A 22,130-nucleotide genomic window follows, 5' to 3' on the forward strand; every position below is an offset into this window, starting at 1 on the left:
TGAAAGACCAGAGACCCTCGCAAAGTGCGACAGTGTTAGAAAAAGGTTGGGGAGGGAGACATGAGGATTTGTTATAAACATCAAAACATCATCAGCATACATGCAAAATTTGTACATTTCGTTACCCTTAGCGTAACCAGCAATGTCAGGATGTCTCAGGAGGGCAATCGCGAGGGGTTCTAGGGCTAAAGCGAAGATTAAAGGGGAAAGGGGACACCCCTGTCTAGTGCCTCTACCTATTGGGAAGAATTCGGAGCAACAGCCAGGCAACTTAATGCGGGTCATAGGGTTATCATAGAGGGCTTTGAAACCTACCAGGAAGTTGCCGTGAAAGCCCATGCGTGGCAGAAGTGTGTCTAAGTAATTCCATGTAACACTGTCAAACGCCTTCTGTATGTCTAGGCTTAACAGGAGGAGTTTGCGGGAAAACAGGTTGGCGTCTTGGATAACGTCTGTTGCTAGGCGGATGTTGTCTGTGATGAAGCGATGTGGGATAAATCCAGATTGGAAGGGAGAAATTAAAGGGGGGATAAACTTTGCCAGTCTGTCAGCTAAAATTCTACTAAATATTTTGATATCGTTATTTATAACCGAGATAGGCCTTAAATTTTGGGGTAAGTTATGATTTTTATTGGGTTTAGGAATCAGCGACATGTTAGCTAACAACATTTCCTCTGGGAAGCTATTGCCAAGCAAAATTGAGTTGAAAAGGTGTACCATTCTAGGGGCCAAGATCATGGAGTATTTTTTGTAATAAAGAGCCGAAAAGCCATCCGGGCCCGGGGCAGAACCCATTTTCAGTGACTTGAGGACCCCTAAGAGTTCCAGGACTGTGATAGGGGCATTGAGTACTTCAAGTTGTGAGGTGGAAAGTGTCGGGAGGGGGATGTCATGTAGCCACGACAGGTCTTCAGGGGAGGGGAGAGTGTGGGGGGGCTCTAAGAGCTTGGTATAGAATTGCTCAAAGATTTTGAGAACCTCCTTGGGATGTGAAGACACAAAACCGTCTCTATTAGACAGCCGGTATAAATGAGGAGGGCGAATTGAGTTAGACAATCTCCTAGCAAACATAGTCGATGCTGAGTTATTGAATAATAAACAGCGGGCCTTGGTCCAACGTAGCGTCTTTTCTACCTTGGATGACAACAAGGAGTCTAGTTCCAGGCGTTTCTGTTCAATGGAACGCCTGGTAGAGTCCAAGTGTAACAAAGATGAATTTTTATATAATTGATCTAGTTCATTGGTTAACTCCACCATTCTGAGTCTGTTGGATTTGTTACGGGCAGCAGAAATACTGATAAGTTTCCCTCTGATGACAGCTTTATGCGCCATCCAGAGAAGTGAGGGCTGCATATCTGGGCGAGCATTCAGGGAAAAACATTCTTCCAGAGACTGAGCCACTTGGGAATCCACCGCTGCGTCAGAGAGAATGGACTCATTCAATCTCCAAGAATGGGGCGTGGGGGCGAGCCTAATAAATCCTGTAGAGAAGGAGGTAACCTGATGGTCTGACCATACACAGGGGTGGATGGAGGCCGCTAAAGAGTTAGCAAGTATGATTGGGGAGGTGTATATGTAGTCTAATCTCGCATAACTGTTATGAGGGTGGGAGAAAAAGGTGTACTCTCTGCAGCCTACGTTATGCGCCCTCCAAGTGTCAGTGAGTTGCAGATCCCGAAGGCCTCCAGTGAGAGATTTCGGGAATGCTCTAGAAGCGACCGTAGTCGACGAGCGGTCTAGAGTGGTGTTGGCTACTGAGTTAAAATCGCCACCTATGATCATATGAGGGGAGTGGTGTTGTGCCAATTTCTCAAAAAATAACCCAAAAAAGGCTGCTGAGCCTTCACTGGGTGCGTAAATACTGGCAATGGTAAGTTCCCTGTTGTGGACAATCCCCTTCACAATCATATAACGACTTTCAGGGTCCCTAAATATTTGCTTAACCTCCATCGGGAGGGAAGAGTGGAGGAGTATGGCGGCACCCCTGGTCTTGGACGAGTGGAGCGAGTAAAAGGCTTGAGGGAAATCTTTATTGAAAAATTTGGGATGGGAGGAGCAGGAGAAATGTGTTTCTTGGAGAAGAAGGATTTTAGCTCCAAGTTGTTTATAAAAGGTAAAGGCTTTGCGCCGTTTGGAAGGGGAGTTAAATTCTTTAACGTTATGTGAGATACATGTTATTGCCATGGTGTATGAGAAAAAACATAGATAATTGGGGGATCAGATCTGGTGGAGGGGGGGGAGGGGGAAGTCACCAAGGAACACTCGTCCATCAAGTCCAAGAGTATCAGGGGAACCCCCACAGCGTCTCCTAGACTCCTCAGAAATAAGGTACAATACAGTAACGCCAAGAGTGAAATGAGATCACAGAACCTGAGTATAAAAGAAACATATGCTGTAGAAGGATCATAGGACTTGAAAAATGATCGACCCATAGAGGAGAAAACCAAAAAACATAGAGAAAGAAAATTAACATTTGAAAAAACAATCCCAGCCTCTAACATAGGTCTGAGAAACAACATTAATGCTAAATGTGGTAGCGTGTGGGAGAGAGTACCCACACCGAAGGAAAAGTCGGATACAGAGACTACTAGGTCTCGAGGCCAGTAGGGTTGCGCAATGGTAGGGTGCACCCACCAGAGAAGCAACCAACCACTGGAAAGGGGGGCCATAATACAGCTCCTAGGGACTTGTAAAATTCCAGAGGACCGGGTAGAAGACCGTGAAAAACATATGCTCCTCCTCCCTCTCTCCCCACCCCCCGAAAAAAATGGAGGGGTAGGGAGAGAGGGAAAAAAGAGGAAAATGAAAAAACATAAAAAATTCTACCCTTGAAACAGCAAACAAAAGCATAGTGTGTACGTCCTCTGGGAGTCAAAGCTAACCGCAGTCAGAACCTCAAGGTGAGTCGGATTAAGGTACCATCAGCGAGGGCTATCCTCCACCCGGTCCCCAACACCATACCGGATCCTACGTCTGTCCCTCCTGGTAGGGGGTGTTTGCCATATAGGTGTAGCTCTGGGAGTGGAGGGCAGTCTGCGAATCACAGAGGCCTCCAATAAGCCAAGTTTTACCAGGATTTCCTGACCTTCCAGGACAGAGGTGGCGGAGTACGTCGTGCCATTATGAGGAATCACCAGACGAAACGGGAATCCCCACCGGTATCTGATACGGGCCGATTGCAAGACAGTGGTTATCTCCTTCAGGTTTCTCCTCCTCTCCAAAGTCGCCGGTGCAATATCTGGAAAAATCTGGATTAAGTTGTCGTCAAGGGTTATCCTCTGTTTGTTGCGGGCTGCTCTCAATATTTCCTCCTTGAGCAGAAAATCTTTCATGCAAAGGATGACATCCCTGGGTGGCTTGTCCTCCGGGGGTTTGGGACGAAGAGCCCTATGAATACAATCACGTTTGAACATGTTGGCCTCATGGTCAGGGAGCAAGGATTTAAACAGCCTAATCACCACCGGGATGAGCTCAGATTCGGACTCAGGAATTCCACGGATGCGCAGATTATTGCACCTGTTTCTGTTATCAAGGTCTTCTATCTGAGTCTGTAGTAGCTGGACCATAGAGGACAGTGCTTCATGTTCTCTGCTAAGGTCATTATGAGCTATCGCCAACTCATCATGCTTAGTCTCTAATCTCTCCGTCCTCGCGCCCGGGGCAGAGATTTCTTGTGAAAGTGCATGTGAAGTCTTTTGTAGTTCCGATTGGAATTTGGATGCCAATCTGTTGTACATGGATTCCAGACTGTCCTCTAGGTCTGCTTTAAAGAGGGCGCTAGGGCACGCATTATTCGACGATGGAGTAAGTGAGGATGGACCCGGTGAACGTGGAGAGGTGGCGGGACCCGGGGAGAGACCCCCTCCAATTGCCCCCTCACACTCCATGCTAGATTGTTCCTGGGAACGGAGAAGATACTGTGTGAGGGTCTTTTGAGCGATGCTCCGTGCTTTTTTTTTCTTCGCCGGCATGCACCAAGGTTCTGCGGGTTAAGAGGTGATGTAAGAAAAGGGGGCGAATCGTGGGGTTAATGACCCTCGGGGATAAGCTGAAGTCCCGAACGGAGCTAATCTGGAAACTCAAACGTCCATCCTGTACCTAGCCGCGTATGCGGCCTCAGTGGAGGGGGGTGAGTTGAGGTAGGTGTAGCAAGAGGGCTGCTGGTTGTCTATCCGTGGGCTTGCTGGGATGTGTTGTCCCACAGATTAGTCCCGAATTGTAAATGCTACAGGACCCGATGTGCAAGGTGGAGGGGAGCACTCCTCACGATGAATGTCCCAGTGGGGGTCAGAATGCCAGGCAACAGTTGACAACAGGGGGGGGGGCAGTGCTGTACTCACTTCCGCCCACCTCAAGTTCGGGAGGTGATCTCCTGTGATGCTGCACAAAAGGTGGTGAGAAGCGGCGTCGGGAGACCAGCTGAGGGCCCCAAGATGGCGCCTGTCGTCAATCCGAGCCTCGTGGCGATGGGCTACTGCGGGAAGAGTTCTGGCTGCTCCAGCGACAACCGGGGATGCTGCCCTGCATCTGTGGTTGTGGTCCTGGGCAGGATGGTACTGCGGAGGGTAGATCCAGGCTCCAGATCCGGGGAAGGAGTGCTGCGGCCGGCCCAGGGTGTACCAAGATGGCCGCCAGCGAACACCCCGGGTCCCCAGGCCTCGATCACCGATCCGCCCGCCGCCCACCGACCTCAGTCTCCTGGCCCCAGGCGGGGACGTCCGCCGGTGTGTGCGATGGGTGAACGGCCAGCCGATGGACGCTACAGCGGTGTCCGGGAGCCCCGGAGCGGAGGTAGGCCGCAAGATGGCGGCGATGGGCCTCCTGCAATGTCAGCGGTCTCCATTCGAACCGGAGCCCGCAGGTGTGTCGAGGCTGAGCCAAAAAGCCCGCAGCTGATAGCGGGCAACTCCAGCAACAAGGATGGGCAGGTTAGGAGCCGTTCGGAGAAGTCCAGAGCGCAGATGGCGGCAGATGGAGCGAGGTAACCGCGGAGCTATCCTCGGATGCGACCGTCCTCCTCGACTTCCGGCCACGCCCCCCCACTTTCTCTTTTTGTTGCTTTTGGAGTTTGAAAATAAAGTGAAAAATTAAGTGATCTCTAGACTAAAAAATAAGTATCCTGCTGTGATGAAGGCAATAATTGAGTCGAGTATTGTTTATGATTTCTCCATTGATAAAAGCTTTGCAGAAATGTTATGACTATAGAATGGGTAATGAATAAATCACCAGTAGAAACAATAAAATGTTTTGTTTTTCTAGGGCAGGCGTCTCCAAACCTCCTAAGCAAGGGGCATGTTTACTGTCCTTCAGGCTTTGCGAGGATGGGAGGGGGGCAAGGCTGTGTCCAGTGGGGACTGATAATGCCCTGGCATCAGTGCCCCATCATTGGTTTCAATGGGAGGAATAGTGCCCCATTCCCAATATTGGTGTCAGTTGGTGGAATAGTGCCCCAAGGGCCAGATAAAGGCAAGCAAAGGGCCACATCTACCTCCCAAGTCTCAGTTTGATGACTTCTGCTCTAGGCTCAATAGTAAACTGCTAAAAAGTTGCCCAGGGGATCAGTTACAAATGCTGCTGAGTGTCAGAAAGTGCCACCAGCAGGTTGCCTGTGCTTTGTTTAGCAGTTTACAAATGAACCATTTTAAACAAACGTTCTACCTGTAAATTAACAGTAAAATGCAAATAAAATAAAAAATGTTACTTACAGGAAGGTAAAGATGGGATGCAGTTATCAGTTGAGCAACACGATGCAGCTGTCTTTAGTCTCATGTCATTTGTGGTAAGACTTCCGCTTAGACTACATTGGTCTGAGGATAAACATGACATTGCATAGCTGCTGGTGGTAGAGCTACCTACAAGTAAATAAAGTTTATAATTTTTTTGAAACCATTCGTTTCAATGCTGGGCATTAAGCACTGTTGCAGATGAGAGAATTTGGTACTTACTGTATTTATTCAGAAAGAAAGAAAGTCTGAGATTAAAAGTTATATGTATAAGTTATATATATACAGGCAGTCCCCTAGTTAGAAACATCCGACTTACAAACGACTCCTACTTACAAACGGAGGGAGGCAACAGGAAGTGAGAGGAAATCTACCCCTAGGTAGGGAAATTTACTCCTGTAAGCCCTTGTACACACGGTCGGACATTCCGACAACAAAATCCATCTGATTTTTTCCGACGGATTTTGTCCGAAACTAGTGTTGCATACACACGGTCGGACAAAGTTGTCGGAAAATCCGATCTTCCGTAACGTGATGACGTTATTTCGTTACGACGGGACTACGTTCAGGCTAGTAGCCAATTTAATCTGAGCATGCGTGGCACTTTGTCCAATTGGAATTCTCTACAAACAATCAGACAAAGTCCAATCGGATCATGTTGTCGGAAATTTTTTATATCCAGCTCTCAAACTTTGTTGGTCGGACATTCCGACGGAAAAAGTCCAATGAAGCCCACACACGGTCGGATTATCCAACAACATCCGTCAGAATGTCCGACCGTGTGTACAAGGGCTAAAAGTTGTAATGGGAAGACAGGTACCCACACTGATACTTTATCACCAATCCTTGTTTCCGCAACAACCCAAAATTTTCAAAATCCAATTGTCATTGGAACAGAAAGTGAGGTGGAATCTTCTGAACAGGGGCACAGACAGCAAAACAAACATTACAGGGGTGTTAACCCTGCCCTATGTTATCCAGAAAGCTTAAAAATAGTTTCTTTGGCTGGAGCTACACCTAAAAAATGTTCCGACATACAAACAGATTCAACTTAAAGTGGAGGTCCACCCTAAAATGGACCTTCCGCTCATCGGAATCCTCCCCCCCTCCGGCGCCACAATTGGCACCTTTCAGGGGGGAGGGGGGTGCAGTTACCTGGATAATCCAGGTAACTGCACCCACTTCCGGGATAGCTCTCTGCGGAAAGGGGCGTAGATTACGCCCCTTTCCGCAAGTGCCCGCCCCCTTCCGCAAGTGCCCCGCTGCCTGCTGGGAAACACACAGATCCCAGAGACAGCGGAGACCATCCTTATGGCGCAGCGCAGCTCGCGCATGCGCAGTAGGGAACCGGGAAATGAAGCCGAAAGGCTCCATTTCCTGATTCCCATACCCAAGATGGCGGCGGCAGCACCCGAGTGACGATCTAAAGATTGGCTTCGGGTGCCGACATCGCGGGCGCGCTGGACAGGTAAGTGTCACTATTTTAAAAGTCAGCAGCTGCAGTATTTGTAGCTGCTGGCTTTAAAAAAAAAAAAAAAACGCGGAGTCCCGGCGGACTCCCGCTTTAAGATCAAACCTACCTTGTTTGTAACCCGGGGGCCGCCTGTAGTCTTTTTTTTTTTATAGTTCAGCTAGAGAAGGGTTAAAAGCCCTATTGGATTTTTTGTTGTTGTCTGTGTCTCCCTGGGGAAATTTCCCTTCACTTTAGTCCTGGAGACACAACAAGAACAAAGAGGAAATCTCTAGGAAATGATGAGAATTCATGACCAGAGAAGACAGGATCAAACAGCCTTTTTACACAATGCAGAGGATTAGGTTCCACAGTGAGTATAACAAGTAAGGATGAGCCAAACACCCCCCCCCCCCCGGTTCGGTTCGGTTCGCACCAGAACCTGCAAACAGACCTAAACTTCGTGTGAACTTTAGAACCCTATTATAGTCTATGGGACTCGAACGTTCAAAATCTAAAGTGCTAAATTTAAAGGCTAATATGCAAGTTACTGTCCTAAAAAGCGTTTGAGGACTCCGGTCCTGCCCCAGGGGACATTGATCAATCCAAAAAAAAAGTTTTAAAAACTTCAGTTTTTTTTTTCAGGAGCAGTGATTTTAATAATGCTTAAAGGGGTTGTAAACCCTTACAAACCACTTTGACCTACAGGTAAGCCTAGATTAAGGCTTACCTGTAGGTCCAAGCAATATCTCCTAAACCTATATGGTTTAGGAGATATTTGCCCGAAAACGGGCACCGCTGTCTACGGCGCATGCGCCGTAGACATCGGCGCGCAGGCGCACTGAGCGCGGCATTTCCAAAAATGGAGCTGCCGCACGTGTCGACTCCCGTGCGCATGCGCGGGAGTGACGTCATCGCGGCTTCGCCGAATGACAGCGGCGAAGCTGCGAGACGCCACCAGCAAGATGGATGCGGCGGACTACAGGGGACAGCGGCGACTTCGCTGGCTCCTGTGTCAGGTAAGTGACAAATAATGGGCTACTATGCGATGCATAGTAGTCCATTATGCTTTGCCTTTGCTGGGAATGAAAGAGGAAGTAAACCCATCAGGGTTTACTTCCTCTTTAAAGTGAAACAATAAAAGTGTAATATTCCTTTAAATTTTATACCTGGGGGGTGTCTATAGTATGCCTGTAAAGGGGCGCATGTTTCCCGTGCTCTTTTCCTGTGGCCTGCCAGGTTGCATTCTCGGATAAAGGGTCTGGTATGGATTTTTAGGGGGAGCTCCATGACATTTTTTTTTTTTATTTGGTGTGGAGTTCCCCTTAAAATCAGGTCTGATATGGATATTTAGGGGGAACCCCACGTCATTTTTTTAAAAATTCTGACACGGGGTTCCCCTTAATATCCATACCAGACCTGAAGGGCCCGGTAATTGAATTTGGGGGAACCCCACACTTTTTTTATCAATGAATTTCAATGACTGTTCTCTGTATTACGGGGAGCCGACAATTTATTATCGCCGCGAGTGATTTTAAATGACTTTTTTTCCTGCAGAAATGACACTTTGTGCAGGGACAGTTCTAAGTGAACAATCAACAACTTGTGGCAGGTGACATGGCAGGTGACATGGCAGGTGACGTGACAAGTGACGCGGCAAGTGACATGGCAGGTGAAGTGGCAAGTGACGTGGAAAGTGGACAATCCACAACTTGTGGCAGGTGACGTGGCAAGTGACGTGGCAAGTGGACAATCCACAACTTGTGGCAAGTGACGTGGCAGGTGACGTGGCAAGTGACGTGGCAAGTGGACAATCCACAACTTGTGGCAGGTGACGTGGCAAGTGACATGGCAAGTGGACAATCCACAACTTGTGGCAGGTGACGTGGCAAGTGACATGGCAAGTGGACAATCCACAACTTGTGGCAGGTGACGTGGCAAGTGACGTGGCAGGTGACGTGAAAAGTGATGTGGCAGGTGACGTAACACGTGACATGGCAAGTGGACAATCCACAACTTGTGGCAGGTGATGTGGCAAGTCACGTGGCAAGTGGACAATCCACAACTTGTGGCACGTAACGTGGCAAATGGCACGCTAAATACAAGTACACTGCTGCTCTCTCAGCTGCTGCTACTCACTCTGGTCTCACAAAATGGCTGAAATAGTTAATAATACTGTTTTTTTTGAGCTTGGGGAGGGTCTATGATGTTAGCTTAACTAAACGCTTCTAGACACAAATGCGGTAAAACGCACTAGACGCTAAAAATCGCCGGTTTCGGCTTTTAAAAACATGTGTCCAGCAGAGTTTGCACCGGCGTCTCGTGTGCATGAAGCTAAAAGCTTCAACAAAACTTGCTGAAAGCTCTGCAAATGTTTTGTCAAAGCTTGCTGTTCATACTGCTCTTATACAAGATGAAGCCCCTGTGAAACAGGCTGTTGTGGGGAACTGTTAAATCGGCCATCTTTGGCTGTAAAGGATAATAGGCTTTGGTTCTGCTATGAAGCTGAAGTTGCACCTCCCACCCAAATAGAAAAGGCCAAATTAAACTTATAAAGAATAAAACCTTTGGAACTAAGCATACAAATTAACCACCTTACACGTTGCTTTCCACTAATTCACTAAGCTTTGCCACGGAGGATCCCAAAACCTATGAGAAGAGAATCCCACATAATGTTATGTTGTCACCCTAACCTAAGCAAATATCCTGCAAATCTGGGTGTAAGATTACTTTTTTATTTTTTTTTATTCACAAGGGAATGACCCTAGACAGTACAGTAGAGTCAGGTTTTAAGTCATTGAATGAATGGTTAGCCTGACCCTGGATTCATGGCAAAGTGATGGCATTCCATTAAATAATCGCCTTCTTCTGGGGAGTCACCAATTGAGTGGGTTATTAGCAGTGGTGACCCATCCATTGGGGGCCCCCTTATCCATGAGTCCCCCCTAATCTACATGCAGGGTGCCGGACGCATGAATTCCAATGGACGCTTTAACAGGCTTCAAAAAAGGGTGGGCTCGGGGCGCAGAGTACTGTACCCTGAGCCCGCCCAGTTGTGTGACAATAGTGAATGAATATTCGCTTTTGTCATACTGATCCTCCTTCCGGGCCAATCAGGAAGCAGGTTGTGAGAAAGGACAGGTGTTCCTATTGGATGCCTAGCAGGAGACACACAGCGGATGCCGCCGTGATGCAGAGGAGAAGGAGCCGCTGTCCCCCGCCCATCGTCCGGGGTGACTCGATCAACAGCGAGTGGGGGGGGGGGGGTGGGTGTTAGTTTGCCACCCTCACAAAAAAAAAGAAAAAACACCAGCAGCCACTGGTTATTAGTCAAGCATGCTTTTAATTCCAATAATTTTTATTTAAGTTTAAAGAGGTTGTACATAGGAAATAAATGTACAGAAGAGACCAAAAAAGAAAACTGCTCAAGTCTAAGCCCTTGTACACACGGTCGGAGATTCCGACGGAATGTGTCCGATCGGACCGTTTTGTCAGTTATTCCGACTGTGTGTGGTCTACATCGGACTGTTTCCGTCGGAGTATCCGACGGACCAAGTTTTCCAACTTGTTGGTAAAATTTTTCGACAAAATGCTCTGATCAGACATACTCCGATCATGTGTAGAGAATTCCGATCGGACAAAGTGCCACGCATGCTCAGATCAAATTCCTGCACCAAAGCTATTGGCTACTAGCCTGAACGTAGCCCCCGTCATAACAAAATAACGTTGGATTTTCCAACAAGTTCGTCCGACCGCGTGTATGCAACAGTTTCGGACAAAATCCGACGGACAAAATCCGACAGATTAGGTTGTCGGAATCTCCGACCGTGTGTACAAGGGCTTATAGTTGAAGGTGCGGCGTTTTCAATGAGTAAACATACTGGATGGAAGCATTGGGACATGGAACTGTAAAAAAAATTTTCTAAACATCTGAACTATAAGTTTAATAAGGAAACAAAAGAACTGGCCAGATCAAAAGTACCGGTTGAAGGACTAGAGTAAAGTAGGAAAATCATTGTTGGTCGTAGGGTATTAATGTGCAACGGTGAGACTAACATTAAAAGGGTACACCCAAGATGATAAGGGCATCCGTAAGGCCATGTGCTGGGTCACATTGCCTGTTGGATCAGTGGATCTCCTTTTCAGCAATTTCAGATGGCTTCACTGATCAGTACCTGTGAGATAAACACCAAATATCCAAAGATAGTCGCTCACCAAAACTCACGAGTCCATAATGTTGTGCACACATTTAACACTAGAACTTATCTGTGAGATAACCTGATTTTTGAAAGTGGAACTTACCTGCTGTGGTTGTTGTGTATATAACGCCACACTTATTGCCAGAAGAGCAGGTGACACTGGAGCCTGTACATGAGGTTGTTGTACTTGAGCACTGCATGCAAGACAGTGAGAGACCTATATAGAGAGAAAATATGTCATTTGGTCATAATTATATTAAATACTATTGCTATTGCTCTACAGCAACTAAACAGATTTAGACTTTCCATCCCCAGCTGTCATTTTCCAGAGAAAGTTTTAAGGTGGTCGTAAACATTTATGCACAGAATATCCAGTGAAGAGACTGGCCTCAGATGATACAAAAAAAAAAATGAAATAAAAAATATTTCCTACATAAGTTGTACATGTTTGTCTGCAGTCTTCTCTTCTCTACATCCATTCAAAGTCCAACATTTTCAAAGCTTGTCTGAGAGTTCAGAAAACAGTGAGCAGAGAGCTGAAATTACATACTGTAGAGTTCAGTGAGGAGAGCTCTGAGAGCTGATTGGAGTGAAGGGACACACCCCCCCTCCCCAGTACACAGCACACAGGAACAGAGCTTAGGCTGTCAATCACAAGCTGTGTGCTGGTGCTCCCTTCCCATGACCTTTTTGTCTCTTGCTTTCAGGAAAATCTGTCAGAAATGACTCATGCTCAGACGGACTCATTTACAGTCATAGTGAGTCATTCAAGCGAGCGCCGGGCGGACACTCAGATGTTTAGTCGCGGCACCGGCCGGAGGACATTCATTTATTACAGACAGTGCTTAACTTGGGGGGCACATGGGGGGCACACTGTAAAATTGGTGGGGTCCTGGTCCCCTCAGGCCCCACCCTGGTGACGCCCATGGCTGATAGTAGAGACACAATGCAACTCAGAAATGACACTTAATGCTCTTAATAGAGACAAGTACACATACATAGTACACACTATAGAGGTATATGCCCTGTTCATATTTTATGTCTGAGGTTTACAGACACTTTAATATAAAGATCTGATGTCAGGCAATAAAGAAAATTGTTTTTTAAAATGTCTGCCCAGATTGCCTGATAGGCAGATAATTAACATGACCAAAATGCAGACATAACGCATTCTGGGGAGCTCCTCTCCTGCAACCCTTCAGATGCCCTCATTTTGGGGGATGGGGGGGTCGGAAGGACTATACCCCTCCTCTGACACAGCATGATCCCTTTTGGGGTGTCGGGGGGGGGGACCTCTGGTCTCTCCTGTAGTCAGCCTCTTCTATTGGGCTCCAGACGGGGTGGTTCCCCATTACTGTTTATCTGGTTTTCACTCTCTTTGGGAGTGATAATGTTTGAATTCCTGGCTGCTATACTGTGTCTGGTTGCACTATTGAATGTTTGTTGTATACTTGAAGGCCTGCCCTGCTGCCTATTGTATTTTAATGTATCTATATACTTGGATGGCTGAATGGTCCAGGCTGCTTTTGCTGTTCCCTGAGCATCCTTAGCTTGACTACCAGTGCCACCAGGTCCCACTCTTCTATCTTAGTATACCTGATAGAATTTTTTTGTGTTTCCACTTCTGCTAGGATTTGCTGCTTTATTTTTTTTTCAGATGTTCCCAGTTTTTCATTTTTTTTTTTTGCCCCATTATCTCATCAAGCAGGGGCTAGGAAAATCTTTCCAAACCAATATGCACAATTTTGTAGGATTTGCTGCTTTGTAATACACATTTGTTAAAATTGGTTCAGATTTCCCACTGACTTCAATGGAAATTTAGTTACATGGTTCAGAAATCTCACATTTTAGGGGCTTGCAAGTTTTTACCAATTTGGACAGTCATGACTCAAATGTTTAAGTTCCCTCATCCTTAGTGCTGGGTTAAAAAAAAAAAAAAAGATTGCTATTATCTCTCATTCTTTTGCTGGCTCCATCCCATAAACATGCACATTTGTATGAGTTGAGTGCAACTCCAGACCAAGCCCCGTATCACTTCTTTCCTCACCTGGAGGCAACCTAGGATGCATATTTTGCTTTATTTTCTTTTATACTTACCTTTTCGGATGTCTTTTGGCCACTCATGTGACACACTGGGTCCTCTTGCCTCTTCTTTAGCCTAGGGTAGATCTCTGCTGATGCAGAGAGTAGAGTTGACATAATAGGTACATTAGGAATGAATGGTGCCATGGTGACTACCCCTTTGAGGACAGGCATACAACTTCCTGCATTCATTGTATGTCTCCAATCTTCTAAAGCCCCATACACACTATCAGTTTTTCTGCTGAGTTTTTCCTTCAGATTTACCAAAACCATATATTATGAAGTCAAACCTTATGAATTTCAATTTGTATGCAATCAGGCAGGCCCTTCTACTACATGGTTTTGGTAAATCTGAAGGAAAAAGTCAGCAGAAAATCTGATAGTGTGTGTGGGGCTTTAGTTCTATTGCACCGAACATCTTTCAATCCAGAAGACAGAGGACATCTCATAGTGGGCATTACAGCTTGAACTGCCTTTTATTTTTTAACCTGCCTCAGGATAAAAAAAAAATGATAAGCAATCTGGATCATTCCTCAATATCTGCCCATATATCAGCAGCTGGCCCTAAATTTCCGGCATAGTTTGAAGGCCTTTAAGCAAAATGTTTGACCAAGGAGGAGAGCAGAAGAGGAAAGAGTTAGCACCTCCAGAGCCATTAAATTAATGAAATAAACAACAACCGGACCAGGGGCGGACTGACCATTTGGCCACTCGGCCACTAGGGGGCCCCATCTGGGTTGCCAGCCTCAGTAAAACCAGGGACAGTATGTAAAAATCTGTGTTTTTTTTTACATCTGTCTCTGAAATGTCCCTTACCAACATCCTTTTGGTCTAAAAATCCTGAGATTATAGCTGCCCCACCTCTCCAGTACCTTCTCAGGCAATACTAGAAACATGTCTGTGTATACTGTGTGTACATGTCTGTGTATACTGTGTGATTGTATACTGTGTGTGTATACTGTGTGGCCCCATAATCTCTGATTGCCTGGGGGCCCCATAATCTCTGATTGCCTGGGGGCCCCATAATCTCCTATTGCCCAGGGGCCCCATGAGTTGTCAGTCTCCCCCTAAACCAGGGCTGGACTGGGACAAAAATTTGGCCCTGGACTTCATGCAGACAGGCCCACTTTAATTTTTCAAACACGCAAAAAACAGTATATAAACTGTAGGCTATTGGACAAAAAAAAAAACCCTAGAGAGCCCCCCTTACATCAGGGTCCCCAGAGAGCCCCTACTTACATCAGGGTCCCCAGAGAGCCTCCCTTTACATCAGGGTCCCCATATAGCCTTCCCCTTACATCAGGGTCCCCAGAGAGCCCCTCTTACATCAGAGTCCCTAGAGATCATCCGACTTACATCAGGGTCCCCAGAGAGCCCCTCCTTACATCAGGGTCACCAGAAAGAGGGCAAGTAGTGGGCCGGGACCCTGCGGTTGGGGACTCCTGGAGTCACTCTGGGCTATGGGCCCCAGATTCGAGGCTATAGCCCCAAAAGTCCACCCCAGCAATGCCACTGGCTGTCACTGAAACTGGCCCACTGAGCCATCGGCCCACCAGAAAACTCCCTATAGTCCCTATGGCCAGTACATGCCTGCCCTGAACTGGATACATTTTTCCATACTGTCCAATGCATAGTCTCTTGAAAAACAAAAGTCAGCTGTGCCTGCGAATACCCATAACATGAGATTACCATCCAGCACAGTGGCTTGTCATGTTGTATCTAATACCCTAAAGTAGCCTTTCTCAACCTTTTCAACACAGTTGAACTCTTTAAATTACTTTACGGTTTCAGGGAACCCCTTTCAATAATGACTATATCTACAACTCATGATACATTAGTGTGATGGTCAATGGTAACAATGCTCCTTACACTTGTGGTCCTTGGTAAGAATTACACCCTTACAGATAGCTAAAAAGATCAATGGTATCACCATCAATGCAGCCTCATCTGTGTCCATTAGTGCAGCCTCATCAGTGCCCATCAATGCAGCCTACCATTGCCCATCGGTGCAGCCCATCATCGGTGCAGCCCATCAGTGCCCATCAATGCAGCTTCATCAGTGCCCAGCGATGCAGCCTATCAGTGCCCGTCAGCACAGCCTATCAGTGCCCATCAATGAAGCCTCATGGGAGCCAATTCTCTTCCCAGCGATCGGCCAGGGGAAGGGAGAGGAGAGGACGAGGGGGAGCCGGCCAGATCACACAGAGAGGGGAACTCTGCTGTCAAACAATGTCCCACCATCTGGACCGGCTCCTATGATAGACGTCACACTACTTCAATTTCCTAGCATTGGACCAGTGTTCCCCCCCATCATGGGAGCCGGTCCAAGAGGCAGGACTTTGTTTGACGGTGGAATTCCCATCTATGTGTGTTCTGGCCGGCTCTCCTCTTCTTCTCCTCTCCCTTTCCCGGGCTGATCAAAAATAAAGTGCAGCAACAAGCCATTTGGCTGTCATGTGGAGTTTGGAAGGAATAGACCCCATTCACAACTCTGCGTAGCGTTTTTAGGTAGAAAGTCGCATGATTTTACTGTGTTTTTGCTGTGATTTTACTGTGATTTTGTACAGGTCAAAAGATCACCATTCACACCTGAGAGTTTTGTAACTTGAGCCCAGGTTTACACTGGGCTGCGGGAATGAAGCCGATTTCACTCCCGCTTGTCAGTCCCGATTTCGGACGCGGTTACAGAGACATCTGTGCAGGTTTCTGAAATCGCAAAAAGTAGTACAGAAACTACTTTTTGAAATCGGCGCAGCGCCGCAAGTGTGGCATCATACCGATTAGGACGATGCCATTGCCGTCAATTTCCGGCAAATGCCTGCCGATTTGACATCTCAAATAGCATGTCAAATCACACCTGAAGCCTGAAGTTACAATACGCTGAAGGGGAAAAAAAAGAATCAATTATTCTCTATGGAAATGGTTCACATCTCCTCTCCAAAAAGCCTGAAGCCAGAAGCTCCTAAATGCCTGAAGCTCAAACAAGTTCTGGAACTTTTTTTCCAGGCAGATTTGGGGCGTTTTTTGTTTTTTCTGCTTTGTACATTGGTGACCTTTTGACATGTAGAAAATCACTGCAAAAATGTGGCAAAATCATGGCAAAAAAAAAAAAAGGCGGCAAAAATGGTGGCAAAAACGCAGTAAAATTGCGCGATTTTCTGCCTATAAATGCTACTCAGGTGTGAATGGGGCCTAAGCATCTCAGTCTATTGTAATGTGCCATAAATTCATCTGTACGTGTTTGCAGTGAGTTTGTGGTGCATCGAGAACATATCAGGGAGGTGGGAAAAAAAATTAGGTGGGCATTTTAATACGCCGTTAAGGCGCGTAAAATGAAATACTCAAATATGAACATAAATAAGCATGCATACATATAATGTACAAATCGATCAATTAAAATGATCTGATGACATTAAAGCCAATCGTGATTATATAACGCTTTGGCAGGATAATGCCTGCTCACATAGATAAAGTCTGGAGATGTATAGGAACCTTCCTCCTCAGAGTTATGCTTGGGATATATGAAAGAAATAGTAGAAATACATAGCGTAATTCTATTTATTAAAAAAAAATGATAAAAAAGCAAGGCGATCGGTTTTCCATGGATAACAACCAATGCGGCTAAAAACTGCTCGATTGTTATCCCGGAGGAGCGGGAGGGGACATCCCCCCTTCCGCCGCTCTTACCGGGCCTCCCTGTCCCACCGGGAGACCCGATACGTGATCCTTCACTTCCAGCGTCTATGCACAGGCTAGAACGAAGCCACAGTTACAGTCTCCTAAATGTAAACACGGAAGCAACGTCACAACGTCACAATGTCACGACGTCACAACGTCACTTCCCGGGTTACTTGGTTGCCAATGGCGCCGGATTTAAAGAAATATACAGTATGAATTGCCGTTTTCGGTGATCTGAATACTTTGAAGTGCAAAGGAGGGATCGGAGATCTTTTAGGAGTACCTGTCACTGTCACCACCTATTACTGCCACAAGGGATGTTTATATTCCTTGTGACAGCAATAAAAGTGATCTTTTTTTTAAACCCTTTCATGACTAAGCCTATTTTTGGAATTTGGTGTTTACAAGTTAAAATCCATATTTTTTGCTAGAAAATTACTTGGAACCCTCAAACATTATATATATTTTTTTAGCAGAGACTCTAGAGAATAAAACGGCGATTGTTGCAATATTTTATGTCACACGGTATTTGCGCAGCGGTGTTTTAAACGCAACTTTTTGGGAAAAGGGACACTTTCATGAATTTAAAAAAAACAAAACAGTAAAATTAGCCCAATTTTTTTGCGTAATGTGAAAGATAATGTTACGTCGAGTAAATAGATACCAAACATGTCACACTTTATAATTGCGCGCACTTGTGGATTGATGAAAAAGTACGGTACCTAAAAATCTCAATAGGCGACGCTTTAAATTTTTTTTACAGTTACCAGATTAGCGTTACAGAGGAGGTCTAGTGCTAGAATTATTGCTCTCGCTCTGACGATCGCGTTGATACCTCACATGTGTGATTTGAACACCGTTTACATACGCGGGCGTGACTTCCGTATGCGTTTTCTTTGCTTCGCGAGCTCGCGGGGACGGCGGGCGCTTTAAAATTTTTTTTTATTTATTTTTTTTATTTATTTTAAAATGACTAAATTGTTTTAAAAAAAAAAAAAAATTGATCACTTTTATTGCTGTCACAAGGAATGTAAACATCCCTTGTGACAGTAATAGGTGGTGACAGGTACTCTTTATGGAGGGATCGGGGGTCTAAAAGACTCCCCACCCCTCCTTTACACTTCAATGTATTCAGATCGCCGAAAACGCAGATTCTGAATACCGTATATCTTTTTAAAACCGGCGCCATTGGCAGACGAGTAAACGGGAAGTGACGTCATGACGTCGCTTCCATGTTTACTATGAGGAGACTGGAACGAAGCCGATTACGGCTGCGTTCCAGTTCCTCCCCAGCAGCCGGAGGCAGCGCAACAGGAATCGGTGCTCCCGATCGAGCGGGAGCACCGGTAACAGCGGCGGGAGGCGGCGGGAAGGGGGGGCGTCCCCTCCCGCTCCTCCGGCATAACTGCCGAGCAGCTTTTAGCCGCATCGGTTGTTATGCCTGGATAGCCAATCGCCTGCTGAAAAAAACGGTACCGGGATGATGCCTGCAGGTGCGGGCATCATCCCGGTATACCCCCCGGAAGCCGAGTACGCATATCTGCGTACGCTCGGCGGGAAAGGGTTAAACACAATTTAATAATATAAAAAAAAAAAAAGAAGAAAAGAAAAAAAGTTAAAGCACCCCCGTCCTCTCAAGCTCGCGCAGCAAAGAAAAAGCATACGGAAGTCGCGCCCGCATATGTAAATGGTGTTCAAATCACACATGTGAGGTATCACCGTGAACGTCAGAGCGAGAGCAATAATTCTAGCACTAGACCTCCTCTGTAACTCTAACCTGGTAAGCGTAAAAGATTTTTAAAGTGTCGCCCATGGAAATTTTTAGGTACCGTAGTTTGTTGGCATTCCACGAGTGCGCGCAATTATAAAGCGTGACATGTTTGGTATCTATTTACTCGGCGTAACACCATCTTTCACATTATATAAAAAAATTGGGATAACTTTACCACTTCATTTTTTTTAATTCATGAAAGTTTTCCCAAAAAGTTGCGTTTAAAACACCAATGCACAAATACCATGTGAAATAAAATATTGCAACAATCGGCATTTTATTCTTTAGATTCTCTGCTGAAATTTTTTTTTTTATCTATCTATCTATCTATATCTGTATATATATATAAATAATGTTTGGGGGTTCTAAGTAATTTTCTAGCAAAAAATACAGATTTTAACTTGTAAACACCAAACTTCAGAAATAGCTCAACGCAACGTACACACGAGCGGAATTTCCGTCCGAAAAATCTTGGATGGTTTTTTTCCGACGGAATTCTGCTCAAGCTTGCCTTGCATACACGCGGTCACACAAAAGTTCACTGAACTTTGGACCGTCAAAGAACGCGGTGACGTACAACACTACGACGAGCCGAGAAAATGAAGTTCAATGCTTCCGAGCAAGCGCCGAATTGTTTTCGAGCATGCACGTGCGAGAATTGTTACGGGCAATCGGAATTTCCGATTGGAACTTTTTCCGACTGAAAAAAATTGAGAACCTGCTCTCAGTCCTTTGCTGGCTGGAATTCAGCCAGCAAAAGTCTGATGGAGCGTACACACGGTTGCATTTTACGATCATTGTTTTTTTTGCTGGCCGAATTTCCAATCGTGTGTATGCGTCATTAGGCATGAAAGGGATAATAACTCCTCTGAGGAAAAATGAAAGCTAGAATTAGCATGTGAGATGAAAAAAAATTAAATACATTTTTTTTCTAAAGCGCAAGGTTAGAAAACAAAATAAAATGTATAAATTACAAAAAAAATATTATATATACAGTGTATGTATATATACATATATATATATATATATATATATATATATATGTATGTGTATATAAATATATATATATATATATGTGCATATGTATATATATATATATATATATATATATGTATATATATATATATATATATATATATATATGTGTGTATATATATATATATATATATATATATATATATATATATGTGTGTATATATATATATGTATGTATATATATATATATATATATATATATATATATAAATAAATATATATATATATATATATATACATATATATATATATATATAATTTCCACTTTCACTTACCTGTGTTTGCAAGGGCTGCAAGGATAAAAAATAATTCCAGAAGACACATCATTGAGTAAGATGAGGCTTTGTGACCAACAGCCAAAAGCAAAAAAGGGAAATGCTCTTGCTTCCACCTTCCCCTTTATATATACTGCATGTCCAGCTGGAGGTGACATGGGGAGTGACAGGTATATAACAAGTGGGAGGCTTTAAAAAGTTTGAAATTTAGGAGAAGTTAAAGTGGTTGTAAACCCTTACAAACCACTCTAGATTAAGGCTTACCTGTAGGTCCAAGAAATATCTCCTAAACCTATATGGTTTAGGAGATATTTGCCCGAAAACAGGCACCGCTGTCTACGGCGCGAATGCGCCGCAGACAGCGGCGCGCAGGTGCACTGAGCGCGGCATTTCCAAGAATGGAGCTGCCGCGCATGTCGACTCCCGTGCGCATGCGCGGGAGTGACGTCATCGCGGCTTCGCCGAATGACAGCGGTGGAGCTGGCAGACACCACCAAGAAGATGGATGCGGCGGACTACAGGGGACAGTGGCGACTTCGCTGGCTCCTGTGTCAGGTAAGTGACACATAATGGACTACTATGCGATGCGATGCGGTGCATAGTAGTCCATTATGCTTTGCCTTTGCTGGGAATGAAAGAGGAAGTAAACTCATCAGGGTTTACTTCCTCTTTAAGATTGAGCAATTCATTTTTTTTTTTTATATTATTTTTTATTTTATTTTTTGATTTACGTTAGCCTAGGTTCACAAATATGCATTGTAAAATCACTCAGTTTTCAAGTGCGATTCAGGCATGCATTTTGGTTTAAATTGCGATTAAGTTCTTAAAGCAATTTTGCTGCACTGTTACCTTTTGGGCCCCCCTTCTCCAATGGGGTTCCCATGTGCACTCTCTGGTTTTGCTGTAACAAAAAAGCCAAAGAATCGTATTCCAATCTGAAGACGCATCCAATTCACCTCCGCTTTTCAGGATACTGTATGAGCTGTGAATTCTGAATGCATCGCTCCAAACTCGCACAGGACTCCTTTTTACAAACGCTGTCAAATCGCTGTACGGGGGGGGGGGGGGCGGATCGCATAGATGTAAACCACCACCACAGGAACACATTTGATCTCTCTGTTCATGGGAATTGCTTCCCTTAAAAAAAAAAAAAAAATCTTCACAAATCGCATGTGTTTTAAAAGGGCTTAACGTGTACATTAGGGCACTGGTAGATAGAGACTTTAAAGGTGCAACATCATAAATCAAATATATTGTATAAAAAAATATTTTATTTTTGAACAACAAAAACAAGAATTTGTTAATTAAAAATATACAGGAAAAAAGGAAATACATGATGACTAGTACAGTAGCAGCGCAGTGGTGTAGTGGTCAGCACTTTCGCCTAGTAGCAATAGGATGGCTGGTTCAAATCCCGACTGTGACAACATCTGCCTGGAGTTTGCATGTTCTCCCTGTGCCTGCGTGAGTTTAGTCTGGGTATTCCGGATTCATCCCACACTCCAAAGACATGCTGGTAGGTTAGTTCAGTGTTTCTCAAGGCGCACCAATAGGCCATGTTTTCCATTATTTTGCACAGGTGATTTAATCAGTTTCACTGCCTTAGTAATTATCACAGCCATTTCATCTGCGGGAAATCCTGAAAACACGACCTGTTGGGGCGCATTGAGGACTGGAGTTGAGAAACACTGGGTTAGTTAGATCCTGTCAAAAAAATTGGCAAAATATGTGTATGTGTTTGTAAGCGCGTCGGGACCCCATGGTGGCTAGAACTGCGCTATACCGCACATGGACACCGAAGGCAAAAGCGCCCTGATGCGATTCAGCTTGCTTAGGTAGCGCTATACAAGTCACTCATTCATTTAGTAAATTGTGCTTTATAAACGCATCAAGATGATACCTCCCAACACGTTTCAC

General features: G+C 45.1%; 1 protein-coding gene across 1 annotated transcript in view; it reads right to left on the reverse strand.

The window, feature by feature from the left end:
• Positions 1 to 20,358, reverse strand: part of LOC143933596 (phospholipase A2 inhibitor and Ly6/PLAUR domain-containing protein-like) — a 28,294-nt gene extending 7,936 nt beyond the window's left edge. The window contains exons 1-3 of the mRNA XM_077456543.1: positions 20,214 to 20,358; positions 11,476 to 11,589; positions 5,706 to 5,852 (exon numbers count right to left, since the gene is read on the reverse strand). Of these exons, the coding sequence (XP_077312669.1) occupies positions 5,706 to 5,852; positions 11,476 to 11,589; positions 20,214 to 20,265 (313 nt within the window). The 5' untranslated portion in view covers positions 20,266 to 20,358. The remainder of the gene's footprint in view (positions 1 to 5,705; positions 5,853 to 11,475; positions 11,590 to 20,213) is intronic.
• Between the last annotated feature and the right edge of the window lie 1,772 nt (positions 20,359 to 22,130).

Source organism: Lithobates pipiens, unplaced genomic scaffold (assembly GCF_037356315.1).
Source record: "Lithobates pipiens isolate NorthernLeopardFrog02 unplaced genomic scaffold, aLitPip1_a1.2 Scaffold_27, whole genome shotgun sequence".
Lineage (NCBI taxonomy): Eukaryota > Metazoa > Chordata > Amphibia > Anura > Ranidae > Lithobates > Lithobates pipiens.